Raw genomic sequence first — 13,984 nt, 5'->3', positions numbered from 1 at the left:
AGAAGAGCCCGATTTTCAAAACCTGGTGGCATGTCAAGTGCATACAAGTGCTGAATGACTCAATAGTGAATTACTCATAGCTTGTCACAGTCTCAGACTTTTATTGTTTGAGCTTAAGCTTTGTAATAAAGTACTTGAAAGGTGAAGGAGATTTCTAGGGAGTGTCCTTAATTACACGTTTGTCACCAGAACACCTGGAACGGGTACTAGGTCTGGACTCTGCATGTCTCCGAGTCCTGTGTTAGCTCTGTGCTAACAAGTAGGAGATGAACACACACACACACACACACACACACAAATGAAGCGCTGGCTGGGCGGCTACCTGTTGGTGTCGGCGCCCAGCTTGTACAAGGCGTGGGTGATCTCTGCAAACGCCAAGATGGCGCCGTGGCGACCATGAAGGTCGCTGCTCGTTGTGCTTCGTAGGAGCTGAGGCAGAACTAAAAGAATACAACAAAAAAAAGACAGTGAAATTCAACGGGCCATCCGGACTAGTGATCGACCGATATATCCGCCAGACCATATTATCGGCCGATATTTGTGTTTTTTACGCGTATCGGTCGATATATTTTTTATTTTTTTTAATTAATTGTTTTACAGACAGAGATCAATAAATGTTCCTTTTTTAAATTGAGACTTGTAACATTTGTTATCGCCATTTTTATGATGTAAATTGAGGGATCAAAATCTGTATCTGCTCCAAATACCGGCTCAAGAAAATCGGCAGGCCCGTGTCGGTCCTCGGCTAAGGCTGATGGAAACAAATCGGCATCGCCCCTAAAAAACCCCACATCGGTCGATCCCTAATCCGGACAGCCCGCATTTCTTTCGCATGCAGACAAGGGTTTGGTGTCGGGCAAAGTGAAGTGGTTGAGTGCGGTGTGGCGCCGTGGGGGGGAGGGGGGGGGGGGGGGGGGGGGTCACCTGAGGCCATGTAGTCGGGGGCTTGGGGCGTCAGGTTGTGGAGCGCTTTGGTGGCCAGATCACGGATCTCACTGGAAGACAACGTAGTCACCGACAACCATCATCGTATGTCCAGGGACAACATCAACCAAAACCACATGAGCAACACGGGATCCATTTTGTTTTGAGTACCGACATCGAGGCGAATGTCATGATGGAGAGAGGATGAAGAAGGACCTTACTCGTTCCAGTGGTTGATCTTCATGGCGATCAGGTGGTCTATCATGGCGTGGGTGTACTCTGGGAAACTGGCGATGTAGACGCTGTGGGGGGGGGGGAGAACAAAGCAACGTCACGGAGACCCGTCTCCTACCTGGCCCTCCATTCACGAGCAGAGCTGCACTCTGACACACCCCACCCGTCCTTCGGAGGAGACGTAAAACCGAGGTCCCGACTCACTGAGGTCATAAAAGAACCCAGGGCACTTATCGCAAAGAGTAGGGGACCCCCTGGTGTCTGGGCTCAAACTGCCCAACCAGGCTCATTCAATCTGGCCCCTGATCAGCCCCCTGTATGATTGGCTGAGCCATTCATTCCCTCACTCTCCACCTCAAGCTGGTGTGTGGTGAGCGTTCTGGTGCTGATTGGCTGCCGTGCATCACCCAGTGGGTGCTACACACTGGTGGTGGTTAGTGAGGTCCCCCACCCCGTCACTGTTAGCGCTTTGAGTTTCCAGAAAAAAAAAAAGCACTATATAAATTCAATCAATTCTTCTTCTTATTCTTCTTATTATTATTATCACTGTCAATCACCCCAGTTCAAACTAGGGCTGTCAAAATTGCTCAAAAATGACGTTTGAATATTTGCTAAAAAAAACAACACATATATTCTAACTATTCGAATATCTATATTTGCGCATTATGTAAATAACGCGCATTACGTCAATAACAGGACAAACTAATACAACGAGACATAACTAATTGTATAGGTAGTTTATTTAAGTTTAAACATATTTGACAACATATTACCTACACAAAAATAAGTAAATGAACTAATGGCCAAGACCGCAGACCTCGCTCTCTTTTTCTCTCTCTCTCTCGCTCCCCCTCACTCTCTCTGCGCATACTGGTTTAGATAAACAGCAATAAACAAATGCTGAGTACTGATCAAGAGTTTTGTGCGAGCAATTTAAGGTCCCGACTCTTGTCGCTAATACGGCGGGCTTCATTCAGTGATTCAGCTGCGGGTGTATGTTTTTCCACATTTGAATATTAATTTTCCCCTTTGAATGTCTGTTTTTAAAAACTATTCCAATATATATTCAAATTTAGAATATTCGTTGACAGCCCTAGTTCAAAACCTTTGTTTTGGAACCAGCCCGACTCAAGACACTGCTGTATCACAAGCAGCACCTTTGTTCTGTGGAGTTCGTCTGCCTCCCGTGCTCGACTCCAGGGTATGTCGCCAGCTGTAGCCCTAGGCTAGTAAAGTCTTTGCAGTCGTACGTGTGGCGCTGTCGCGTCGAACCAGAGGGACATGTTCTCAAGGGCCCTGAGAGGGCGGGGTGGGCGAGGAGAGCGTCAGGGTGTGGCCTACATGGCCAACACAAGGCCAGCGGTGTCATTTTGAAGATATTTGCATACTAGAAGGACTGCATAGCGTTACATTCAATGCATCCTTTCTGCTGAAATGCCTCCTGTAACAACTCGGGTGTTGCGAATGATACATATACAGTGTTTCCCACAGACCAGGTAGCAACGTGTGGTGGCCCCCTGCAGGGTTGCCAACTTTTGGTTTTTGGCCAGAGTGAGACTCTGTAGAAACTTATAATGCTTACATTATAACAGCTGGTGGAATTGTTAACGGGGGGGGGGGGGGGGGGGGGGGTTAAAAGCGGAATCAATTTGTGGCGCTTGTTGTTGAATCTGTGGCACTGCGCCACACATTGGTCCGTGTATGGGAAACACTGATATATGTTTATGTTTATGATGAGGGCATGCCACGACACAACGACCGCGGCGCCCGGTGTCTTACCTGATGCTGAGATAGCAGTTGCTGATGTTCCCGACCGCAAAGTAATCCGCGGTGGTGACAATGTCGATCCCGTGGGGGAACGTGCCCTGTGGGAGACGGAGAGTTTCACCAGCGGGACAATGGGAATGGTTTCAGTGTGTCAGACCATCAGGGCTAGCGTTGCCATTAGCACCTCGTAGCTAGCATTACTCATTAACGCGGAGAGGCTCAAAGAATGATTGGGAAACGTTTGCCAAGCTTAGAAGCTTAGTCAATGATGGCCTGAAAGCCCTGCCGGCACGCTGGGTGCTCTAGTATCGTCTGACTGGTCTTCTGGGAGGCTATTGTTTTGCTTCCAAGGGCTACGGCCCAAGACTGCAAGTTGGAGCAAGAAGTCGAATTTCAGAGAGGCAGAGATATCGTCATTGCGGGTTTCATTTGTGTTTTTTGGAGGAATTGAAAGGAAACCGCCGCCACAGACCTGCCTGCCGACATTCTCCTGGAACGCCGCCTGGGACAAAAGAAAATAAAAATTTAACGTTTTTACGAGTACAAATAGAGAGATGTTGATGTTTGATAGGAGTTCTGATCTTATCCCGGGCGGAGAACATTGGAGTGCACACTTACGGACGCCGCCCGGCGACAGTTGACGCTGCGATCAAACACGGCGGTGATCAGCAGTGCGCTGCAGAGATGGAGAGCGAGAGGAATGAATGAATGAATGAATGAATGAATGAATGAATGAATGCATGCATGAACGCATGCCTTTTATTGTCACTATACACAGTACAATGAGATTAAAAGCATCTATAAAAACCTTTACCTTCCCAGTGCGTACACATGTAGAATATAAAAATACAAATCTAATAAAGTAAAAAATTAATAAATACTGCAGAAAAATGGGGGGGGGGGGGGGGGGTAAGGTGCACAGTTCTGCGGCATGATATACATATTCAAGAATAGATAATACTGTTTGGGTTATGCACATTAAATATACATATTCCGAAATGCAGTGAGTTGCAGCTAAGGACAAGATATGATAAGGTTCGGGGTTAGGCTATGAGGTCAGTGCATGTGTGAGTTCAAGGTGGTAATGGCGATGACCGACTGAGGTGTTGATAACTACATCCTTCGATTCAAGAACAAGGCACATGTCATTAACATGTCATTACAGAGCATTATTCGGCTGGAGCACGGAGGGCATATCGCTTTACTATCAGGGGTGATTTCTGATTGGCTGGGACACATGGAGACAGACGTGTACTAGCAGAACGAGTTGACCCCGACGGCTTTATACATTTGAATTTTAGGTTCTCGAGATGTGTATTTGACTGAATTTAGCAGTGAACTACAGTCATGTAAGGAATATTATCACACATGTCCCTGCCGGTGTTTCTGCCAAAGGCTTCACGCAGATTTAGTTGTTTTGCGAAAGGCGCATGCACACCCAGAGCAACTTGCAGTGAATTTGTATGTTTTCACCTTCACATCATTGATGACGAGGTGGGAGTTGGGCCTCTTGCTCAGGCTGCCTTCAACTTACGTTAAAACTTTTATTAATGCTCAACATTTGCATCAAACCCACCCTAACCCCTTCAAAATAGTACAGTTTAGGGATCGACCGATATGGATTTTTGTGGTATTTTTTATACCGATTTGTTTCCATCAGCCTTAGCCGATGACCGATACGCCGATACAGATTTTCTTGAGCCGATATTTGGAGCCGATACTGCTTTTGCTCCCTCAATTTACATTTACAATTTACAAAAGAGATAATACAAAAAAAAAGAAAATGCTGATACACGCAAAAAAAAAACGCAAATATCGGCCGATATATATCGGTCGATCACTAGTTGCTCATATAAAACAACGCTGAACATAGTTCACAGGCCTTTCGTATTGCTATTCATCTATGTACACACTACTGGCAGGGATCCGCCTACACAGTCTCACAGCGTGCACACGCCACAGGCATGTTTGCTACATGCTAAGATGTGGACCTGAAGCCACTTTTGTTCCCGACAACTCGTGGCCCGGAGGGGCGGAAAAACAAAAGCAACGGAGCCCTGACTGCGCTCTGGAGAGCGAGGGCTGGAGGACGTCATGAGTCCTGTGTCAGGCCTGTCGTCACGCAACCCCCCCCTGCTTGCTCCCGCACACTCGCTGCCCTCCGAGGGTGTGTGTGTGTGTGTGTGTGTGTGTGTGTGTGTGTGTGTGTGTGTGTGTGTGTGTGTGTGTGTGTGTGTATACACACGTTGGTGCGACACAAAGTGCGTGCACACACACACACACACACACACACACACACACACACACTAACACAACAAGAGAGAGGAAAAAGAGTTGAGGGTTTCGCCTGTAACACAATTTGCACTTGTCCTATTTGAGAAATGTCCTATTTGCAGATGTGCTGTTGAGAGAGAGAGAGATAGAGAGACAGAGACAGACAGAGACACAGACAGAGGGAGAGAGAGACAGAGGGAGAGAGAGAGAGAGAGAGACACAGACAGACAGACAGAGGGAGAGACAGCAACAGAGAGAGAGAAAGAGCGACAGAGAGAGACACAGACAGAGAGAGAGAGAGACACAGAGAGAGAGAGAGAGAGACAGAGAGAGAGAGACACACAGAGACAGAGAGAGAGAGAGAGATGACATGTCATCAAAGACACGATGCATGCAACAAAAAAAAAAAAAAGAAGAAAGCGAAGGGGAGCAGGACCCGGCTTGCCTGAGTGGCGGTGCCAAGCGGCGACCGAAACCGCCGTCGACAGGCGAAACCTGGCGGGGCCGGGAGCCTGGGAATGGCAGGGTGCTGCCGCTGCGCTACAGCGAGGACGCTGATAATGGCTCCAGTCTCCAGGCTCCCAACCGACACACAGGCTGAGCTGGTCGGCACAGTCCCCGGCTGCAGGTCCAAACACGCCTCCGCCGCCGCCGTGCACGGAGCAGCAGGAAGCAAACCGTCGGCGGTGACAAGGTGGTGCACGACGTGTGCATCAGTTGCGCAACACCACTGTCTGTCTGTCTGTCTGTGTGTCTGTGTCTGTGTGTGTGCGCGTGCGTGCGTGCGTGTGTGTCTCTGTGTCTGTCTGTCTGTGTGTGTCTGTCTCTCTCTGTGTCTGTGTGGGTCTCTGTGTCTGTCTGTCTGTCTGTGTGTGTATGTCTCTCTCTGTGTCTGTGTGTGTCTGTCTGTCTGTCTCTGTGTGTGTGTCTCTGTGTCTGTCTGTCTGTCTCTCTCTGTGTCTGTCTGTGTGTCTGTGTGTATGTCTCTCTCTGTGTCTGTGTGTGTCTCTGTGTGTGACCAGTAATGATGATCTATTTATAATATAATATTTATATAATAACTCCTACATATGCGTTGAGTAATAAAATCCTAGTGGATTTTCAGTTTTCAGTTTTTTTTTTGGAGTAAACCTGTATTCTCTATATTTATGCATGGGCTTTGGGTCATGGGTTTTGCATGTTGCCCGTTTGATGCACAGCAGACATTATCACAAAAAAAAAAAAAACTAAAAAAAACAACCTAAAAGTTCAAAATGTGACGCAGCTTTTACTTCTTCGCCCCCTACAGAGTTTGTTATGTACGATCAGTCATAAACCCCATGTTATTTCAGATAGACATTTGGCCGAGGGAACCGGGAGCCTCGGAGGCGGGACTTATTCTTCAGAGGGGGTCTATGCAGAGAGCGATGGAGGTAGGACGGAGGTAGGACGGAGGTGGGATGCAGGCAGCGACGGAGGTAGGATGGAGGTAGGATGGAGGAAGGACGGAGGTAGGATGGAGGTAGGACGGAGGTAGGATGGAGGAAGGACGGAGGTAGGACGGAGAGTCACCTGGCAATCTGCGAGACGAAGGGAGTGAGTTCCGGAGGCTCGTAGGCTCGGGCGAAGGCCCAGCACACGTAGCAGGCTGCGTCACGCACGTTGGAGCCCACGCTGCAGGCGCCCCTCTTCTCGTCGTAGGTCAGGGCCTTCAGGATGAGGGGCACCACTGGGGGGGAACCAAACAGTCAGTACGTTTACATGCACAGCTTAATTCGATTAAAGTCATAGCTCGATTATGCTGCTCAATTGGACAACTGCAATTGTCCGCGTATACATGGCGGTGAGTAAATCGATTCATTGGCCGAAGCGTGTCATGCCCCGGTACGATAGGTGGCGCTGTGCCCATTTCAACTAGTGGTAATAGAGCCACCGGTTGACCTCTTTACGTCACCAGCAACAACAAACTCATTTGAGAAAGCGATGTTTCAGCAGACAGCTGTCAGTTCACTTTGGGTCTATATCCGACCTCTCGTCGTATGCCGACTCCTCCGGCTGCTCTGCCGGCGGAGCAGTCCGCATGTATAGCATGTAGGTGTATACATGCATCTTAGTAATCCAATCATAGTTGGACTAAGCCAATAAATCGACTTTCTTGAGTGTCATGTAAACGCACTGAGTGGTGGTTAGGAACGCCGGCCCATGATTCGCTCTTCATTAAGGTAGTGGACTAGAATTGGGATTCACGACGTAAACGTAGACGGACTGTTTGCTCAAGGAGGATGGGGTTTTAGCAAGGGAATGGATGGACGGGTTGATTAGAAAAACTTGGAATAACATTTGGATTTCATATGAATTCTAGTGTGTGTAATAAATTATATTCAAAATGATGTTCAAAAATGTCTTGATTGAAGCACAATTATTAAAGGATCAAAGAACATCTCAAATACAAGGCTAATCCCTTCCATATATTCGTGTTATATTCTTAGAAAGAGCGACAACAACAACAATGCTAAATGCTAATATTACCACTAATGACAACAGTAATCCCTAGTGTGCAAAGTGGTTTCCCTCATAGTGCAAAAACTGTCAGAAGGCCAAATACACCACGTGCAAAAGAAAGGAAAACTTGCTTCGACATGTTGTGTTGACCTCACATGTTTAATAGATAATGTGATCACCATGTGATCATCTCGGATATTAGATCGATTTTAATCAAAAAAACCTTTTTCATAATCCCTCATTTTCCTAATATTATTGCCACCACGTTTGAGACGCAGAAAAGACAACGTTAACACAAACATTATCTAGGATGTGCTTAAGAGCAGAACAGAGAACAAGTGCCGCTGAACTTGATTTGTAACTCCTCAACAAACTGTTAGTGTGAGTGCGAGCAGAGGCAAGCCAGTCCCACCCCTTTGAATCCTATGAAGGGCATGATTATCGAGAGAGAGAGAGAGAGAGAGAGAGAGAGAGAGAGAGAGAGAGAGAGAGAGAGAGAGAGAGAGAGAGAGAGAGAGAGAGAGAGAGACAGAGAGAGTGACACATTAATTGATCTGTTTATACGAGATACTGTCATTTTTATAATATCGCACGTTTTACTTTTTTATAGTACTTTTATAGTATAATATTTGGTATGTATATATATATTTTGTATTTAAAGTTTTATACTTATTATATTATATATTATACTATATACCTGACATTTTTACCTATTTATCTATTTTATTTTCTAACCCTTTTTTATTTTATTGTTCTTTTTATTGTTGTTGTATATTTCTCATGCCAATAAAGCTTTTTTGAATTGAATTGAATTGAATTGAGAGAGAGAGAGAGAGAGAGAGAGAGAGAGAGAGAGAGAGAGAGAGAGGCTTTTGTCCGACATGTAAATAGTGGCTTGGGGCTTGACTAATATCAGGTGCATCAATGACGCCCGAGGGCCCTGCTGTTTGGACTTAGGCCCGCCTCTTTCTGAGGCAACACCTCCGACCAAGGAACTCTGCACACAATTAACCATCACCCAGTGGAGTGGAGACACACACACACACACACACACACTAACAGGCGTAAACATCCCGGACTCCGTCAGATATACCACGGAACATCGTATATGGAGACCATCCCTGGCTGCTGATCTTGGAGAGCTTCTCTGGAGGGTAACGGGAGAATTCTCACCGCACCAGCGCAGCAGGTAAGACCATCCACCTTAACGGAATCAATGTTTCACTTGGGAGACTGAATACTCACTCGACTCCAGTCAAAGACTTTGTCATGGTATTTATGGTGTGAGACTAGCCCGTGCACCTGCTACCTGGGGATTTCAATTACCTGTTGCCTGTCCCGTTCGATAGCCAGACACACAAGACGCTGTATTTTTGTTTTTGAACAGCTTCAAGTGTCACGCACGTTCTAATTCAGTCGTACGCGTGTGGGCTCAAACTTAAAACACAGCGTTTATGAGGCCCTTGGTTGGTTCTAAGCATGGCCGTGCCGTGTTTATTTCAATCTGTAATTTAAATGTTATATTTGAAATAGGTCCTAATGCACATTTAAAACGAGGAGAAAGGGGGGGGGGGGGGGGGAGTGGTTTGGGACAGAAACTTGAGCGACCGCTTCTTGCGACAGCGTCTGACAAGCAGGTTCCTCAGCGGCAGCTGAAACGCCTCACAGCCTCAACTCACAGCCACGGGCAACGCTGCGATTCAAACGCTAATGCAGATGTGTCACAAGTAACGACTCATGCAAACGCGCTACAATCTATCACCGCTCCCCGTGGTCCAGGGCTTCTTCACGCACACAGGCTGCGTGTGCCTCCTAGGGGCCTTCCCCATGTGTGGGAGGGGGGGGGGGGGGGGTAGAAAGTATTTCCTAACTTGGGAATACTTCGCCACGGCTCGGATACGGTGAGCTCATCGGATGATGGATGCTCGTCGAACTCATCCCGCAGCTGTAGTCATGGGAAACAGGTGGCTGCTGGTTCCCACGCCGACAGCAGCAAGTGCAGCCGGACGGCAGCAGCAGCAGAGCGGCAGCGGGTCCGTACATGCCCTCCAGGTCTACCTGCGTAAGTGGCCCCGTTCCGCCGGCCTGCCCGGTGGGACGTGCTTAACGCTGAGGCCGAGGCAACGGCGTGACGGATAGAACGCGTCTTGACACTTGTTGCTCAGCGTCGATCGAACCCGGCTACAATAGGGGGCCACCCTTACACCGACGAGAACACACACAGGGTTGTTTGCATACCGTCTAACAGTGCTTTTCATATCGGACTGCTTTCCTACGAGTGATGCCCAAAAAAGGCACATAGCAGTTGTGGACTACATTAGCCCTGAGGGTGCAGGAATTGTGCAGTTAGGGATTTTGCCATTGTGGCAATTAATCATAAAGCACACTGAACAAATAACCAGCAATGGTTGGCCCCTCGCCACTAAACCAGTCGGACAACTCTAGTGGGAGACTCCTCTGGAGTCAAAGCAGAGAGAAGGCGCCATGTGTTCTTTTTTTTTTTTTAAATCAACATCATTCTTTCGTTTCTGTACGGACGCGCTTTGTGAAAAGGTAAAGACAATGTCACTATAAAACACATGCGCGTGCTTCAACCACATCCGCCTCTTGTCATTTCAGTGAACGCGACCAACATGGACGTCGCCTTGGAGCGCAAGCCCAAGAGGCCCCACTACATTCCCCGGCCGCCGGGGAAGCCCTTCAAATACCAGTGCTTCCAGTGTCCCTTCACCTGCAACGAGAAGTCCCACCTCTTCAACCACATGAAGTACAACCTGTGCAAAAACTCCATCTCCCTGTTGTCCCAAAAGGGGGGCCAGGCCCCGAGGCAGGCCAGACCCTCAGTCAAGGACACCCCCTCCGCCCCCGAGACCCCCAGCGGCAGCCCGACCGCCCGGCCCGTAGTGGGGCCCGTAGCGGGGCCCGTAGCGGGGGCCGTAGCGGGGGGGGCCGTAGCAGGGCCCGTAGCGGGGGGGCCCGGCGGTCCTGAACAACCGGAATCCAAGCTGGAAGACCGGGGTAGCGGGGAGGAGGACGACAACGAGGAGGTAGACGTGGGCTGTGACAGCCCGATCCAGACGGACGGCCCCAAGCTCCCGAAGGCGGCGGCGGCGGCGGAGGAGGTGGAGAAAGACGAGAACAAAAAGGGCAATGCGTCGCCACGCCCATCGGCCTTCTCCCCCGTCACGCCCAACCGCGACGCCTCGGGGCCGCTGGGCTCTCCTGCCCTGCAGCAGCAGCAGCAGCAGCAGTCAGAGGAGCCCGCTCCACCGCCGCCGCCGCCGCCGCCCCACAGCGACCACGCCTTCCCCTGGAGCCCCGTCTCGGCGCCCGTCCCCTTCAAGACCTTCCCCTCTCCCGTCGTTCCCCAGTATCCGTCCTACCTCCTCTCCGAGCACCCCCTGCTCTACTCCCCATACTACCTTCCTGAGAACCACGCGGCCGGCCCCGCCTCCTTCCGCTCGGACTTCCTGGAGCAGAGGCCCCTGGTCCCGCAGCCCGTCCCCCCGGTGCCGCCCGCGCTCTTCCCCCAGTACCCGTACCGCTACTGCCCGTCGCTGCACCCGGGCCACCCTCTGCATTACAACCTGTACAGGTCCCATGAGCTCTCCGTGCCCATGCCGAGGTCCCGATTCCTCCCCCTGGATCTGTACAACCCGGCCTTCGTGCCTAAGGGCTACGAGCTGTACATGCACCAGCGTGACCCTCAGGGCAGGGGGGACGGCGGCCAGGAGCGGGGGGAGGAGGACAAGGCCCCCAGGTTGAGTCCCGTGACTGGCTGCTCGGCCTCCGGGTCGCCCGACAGACCCATCCCCTCCCACAACCAGAGGGACGCCGACGGCCCCCACTACACCGTCCTGGGGGAGCAGCAGTCCACCGCCCACCGGCCGCAGAAGACGGCCGCGCCGCTGCAACCGGCGCGGGCCGACACGAGCAAAGAGCAAACTGAACAAGGCCTCCTCCAGTCGAGGGCTCTGCCTGCAGACCAGAGGTAAACCAAGCCCATTTATTTCCATTAAAAACGACTGAACTGAGCTCAACGACGCTCATCAAAGCGCTTCTTACAGTCGTTAACACTTTGCCCTCTTCTGTGTTTTCCCCCTCTGCTATTAGATCAAATGAGAACACCAGGTATTCATCCCCGTCCCTATCCGGGGAATACCACGGAGCGCCGTCGGAGCGCCATCGCGAAAGCGGCGTGCGGGAGCCCAGCATGGCACCTCTCAACCTCTCCACGAGGGCCCAGGAGAAGGAAAGCGTTCTGAGCGAGGAGCGTCCCGGCGGGGACCGGGAGGAGGATCTGCCTCTGAACCTCAGCCTCAGGCCGTCGCTCCGCGGCCAGCAGCGGCCCGCCGGCCCGCCGCCGAGCCCCCACGCAACCTCGGACGGCGACGGCGAGGACGGCGATGACGACGACGGCGACGGCGATGACGACGACGACGACGACGACGACGAGCCCGGCGACCGTCAGAGGCAGACGGCGGCGCTGGCTCTCTGTCAGCTGGCGGGCGCCGGCGCCTCGTGCGGAATCGCCACCATGATCAACGGCTCCTCGCGCGTTGCCGCCGCCACCGCGGGGAGCTCCGCGACAGACGCTCCACCGGGCGGCTCGCCCCGCGCGACACCGGCGGCGGCGGCGGAGGGGAAACCCAAGGCTGCGTGCAAGAAGCAGGCCACAAGGGACAGGGGGGTGAAGAGGAAACACAGCGCGCCGGCCGGGCAGAAGGCCGCGCCCGGACACCACAAATCGGCCAAGAAAGCGGCGACGGCGACGAGGAGGAGGCCCCGCTGCAGCTGACCGCCGCTATCCACTCCATCCGGGGGAAACTCGCGTTGACAAAGCTTTGACCGCCAGAACAAATACTTCTTATGCACTGTGACCTGTCGGGATGGGCGGAGGCACGGACGGCTGGCCAGGTGGTCTGTCGGCCCCCGGCAAGGTGGACCACAGCACCAATGTCCCTGAATGCACTGAGTTCATGTTGAAGGTAGCAGCATACGGGCAAAGAATATCTCATTGACAAGGGAGACACACAAGCGAGGTGTTTATACGAGTTGTACATATAAATGACTTTATAGGATGTTTTTGTTCTGCATGTTTGTCTGAAACGTTTATGGGGGTTTGCATAGAGAAAAAATAAAAGTGATTTTAAATGAAAGATGTGCGTGTTCTGTGTCGTTTTACCATTTGCCAGTCTGGAGGGCAGCAGTAAGCCCCTCCTTCCCAGCTCTGCTAACGCAAGGCAACCTCCATGCCAAGCGTTGTCAGTCTCCTGAAAGCTGAAAAGCACACACACACACACACGGAAGCGCACACACACACACACACACACACACACATGGAAGCACACACACACAGAAAAACACACATGGACGCAGACAAACACACAGACACACAAGAACAGGCACGCACACACACACACACACAAACAGATGCACACACCAACACACAAACAAACACAGACAGACACACACACACAGACACACACAATTATGATGCAAGTCTGTGGGATGACGACGGTATTGTCTAAGTGCTGAATAACACGGAGGAGGCGATTAAACGCGGCACTCAAATACGTCAAGCGGACAAAGGGCCCGACGGGCTGCGCTGGAGCGCCACTGGAGGCGTCCTCACCTGAAGCAGGCCAGCACTGACTCTACCACCTCGTCCGCCAGCTCCTTGGGCAGTCGGCCCGTCACCCTACCGATGCTGGGGGGGGGGGGGAGAACCAACACGCCACACACACACACACACACACACGTCAGTCCTCGCCCCTCCAGGAGCAGGCGTCGCGTGAAGCCACGACACGTTAGGGAGACGACCTCGGTGAAGGATGGTCGGATCACGATGTGAAGGCACAATAATACTTTGGCTCACCCCTTGGCGGCTGACCAGCGCACGATGGTCTCCGTGTCTTTCAGTCCCACGAGTAGTTGCTCTGTTGAAAACAAAGTAGTAATAATCCACCTTATTCCACCGTTCTATTTCCCATGGTTCACGGCGGTCCGCCGGTTTTTCCATTTCTGGTCGAGTGCTTGTTTACATAGCGGCTAGCACATTAGCACATATGCTAGCGCATATCTTGCAGGCTACGGCAATAGTTTTAAAAGTTATATATTATATAAGGTCAACATGGCGAGTGGAGCCCGAACTCATTCTGTCACTAAAGTACCACCAGCTACGTATCCTTGCTTCTAACCGGAAATGGGAAATTGTTTAGCCTGGATAAGGTGGATAATAAACATGGGCAGGTCGGACCAGACACGTTTCATGCAATGATTCCAAAAAGTAAAAAAGCAACGA

At 51.0% G+C, this 13,984-nt stretch overlaps 2 protein-coding genes across 2 annotated transcripts in view; one reads left to right on the top strand and one right to left on the bottom strand.

The window, feature by feature from the left end:
* tbcd (tubulin folding cofactor D) overlaps positions 1 to 13,984 on the bottom strand; it is a 35,910-nt gene that overhangs the window by 15,650 nt on the left and 6,276 nt on the right. Inside the window, exons 11-20 of the mRNA XM_084488128.1 lie at positions 13,559 to 13,619; positions 13,316 to 13,390; positions 12,866 to 12,960; positions 6,751 to 6,907; positions 3,544 to 3,601; positions 3,398 to 3,427; positions 2,938 to 3,023; positions 1,146 to 1,226; positions 925 to 995; positions 323 to 440 (exon numbers count right to left, since the gene is read on the bottom strand). Coding sequence (XP_084344254.1) covers positions 323 to 440; positions 925 to 995; positions 1,146 to 1,226; positions 2,938 to 3,023; positions 3,398 to 3,427; positions 3,544 to 3,601; positions 6,751 to 6,907; positions 12,866 to 12,960; positions 13,316 to 13,390; positions 13,559 to 13,619 — 832 coding nt within the window. The remainder of the gene's footprint in view (positions 1 to 322; positions 441 to 924; positions 996 to 1,145; positions 1,227 to 2,937; positions 3,024 to 3,397; positions 3,428 to 3,543; positions 3,602 to 6,750; positions 6,908 to 12,865; positions 12,961 to 13,315; positions 13,391 to 13,558; positions 13,620 to 13,984) is intronic.
* Positions 9,557 to 12,478, top strand: znf750 (zinc finger protein 750; the record flags this gene model as incomplete). Its single annotated transcript, XM_084487002.1, has 2 exons — positions 9,557 to 11,671; positions 11,794 to 12,478. The coding sequence occupies exons 1-2, from the start codon at positions 10,260 to 10,262 to the stop codon at positions 12,476 to 12,478; spliced, it is 2,097 nt and encodes a 698-aa protein (XP_084343128.1). The 5' UTR covers positions 9,557 to 10,259.

Source organism: Micromesistius poutassou, assembly GCF_964030765.1.
Source record: "Micromesistius poutassou genome assembly, chromosome: 1".
NCBI classification, from domain to species: Eukaryota; Metazoa; Chordata; class Actinopteri; order Gadiformes; family Gadidae; genus Micromesistius; species Micromesistius poutassou.
The sequence above is the reverse complement of the archived record's forward strand: the minus strand, read 5'-3'. Positions and strand labels throughout refer to the sequence as shown.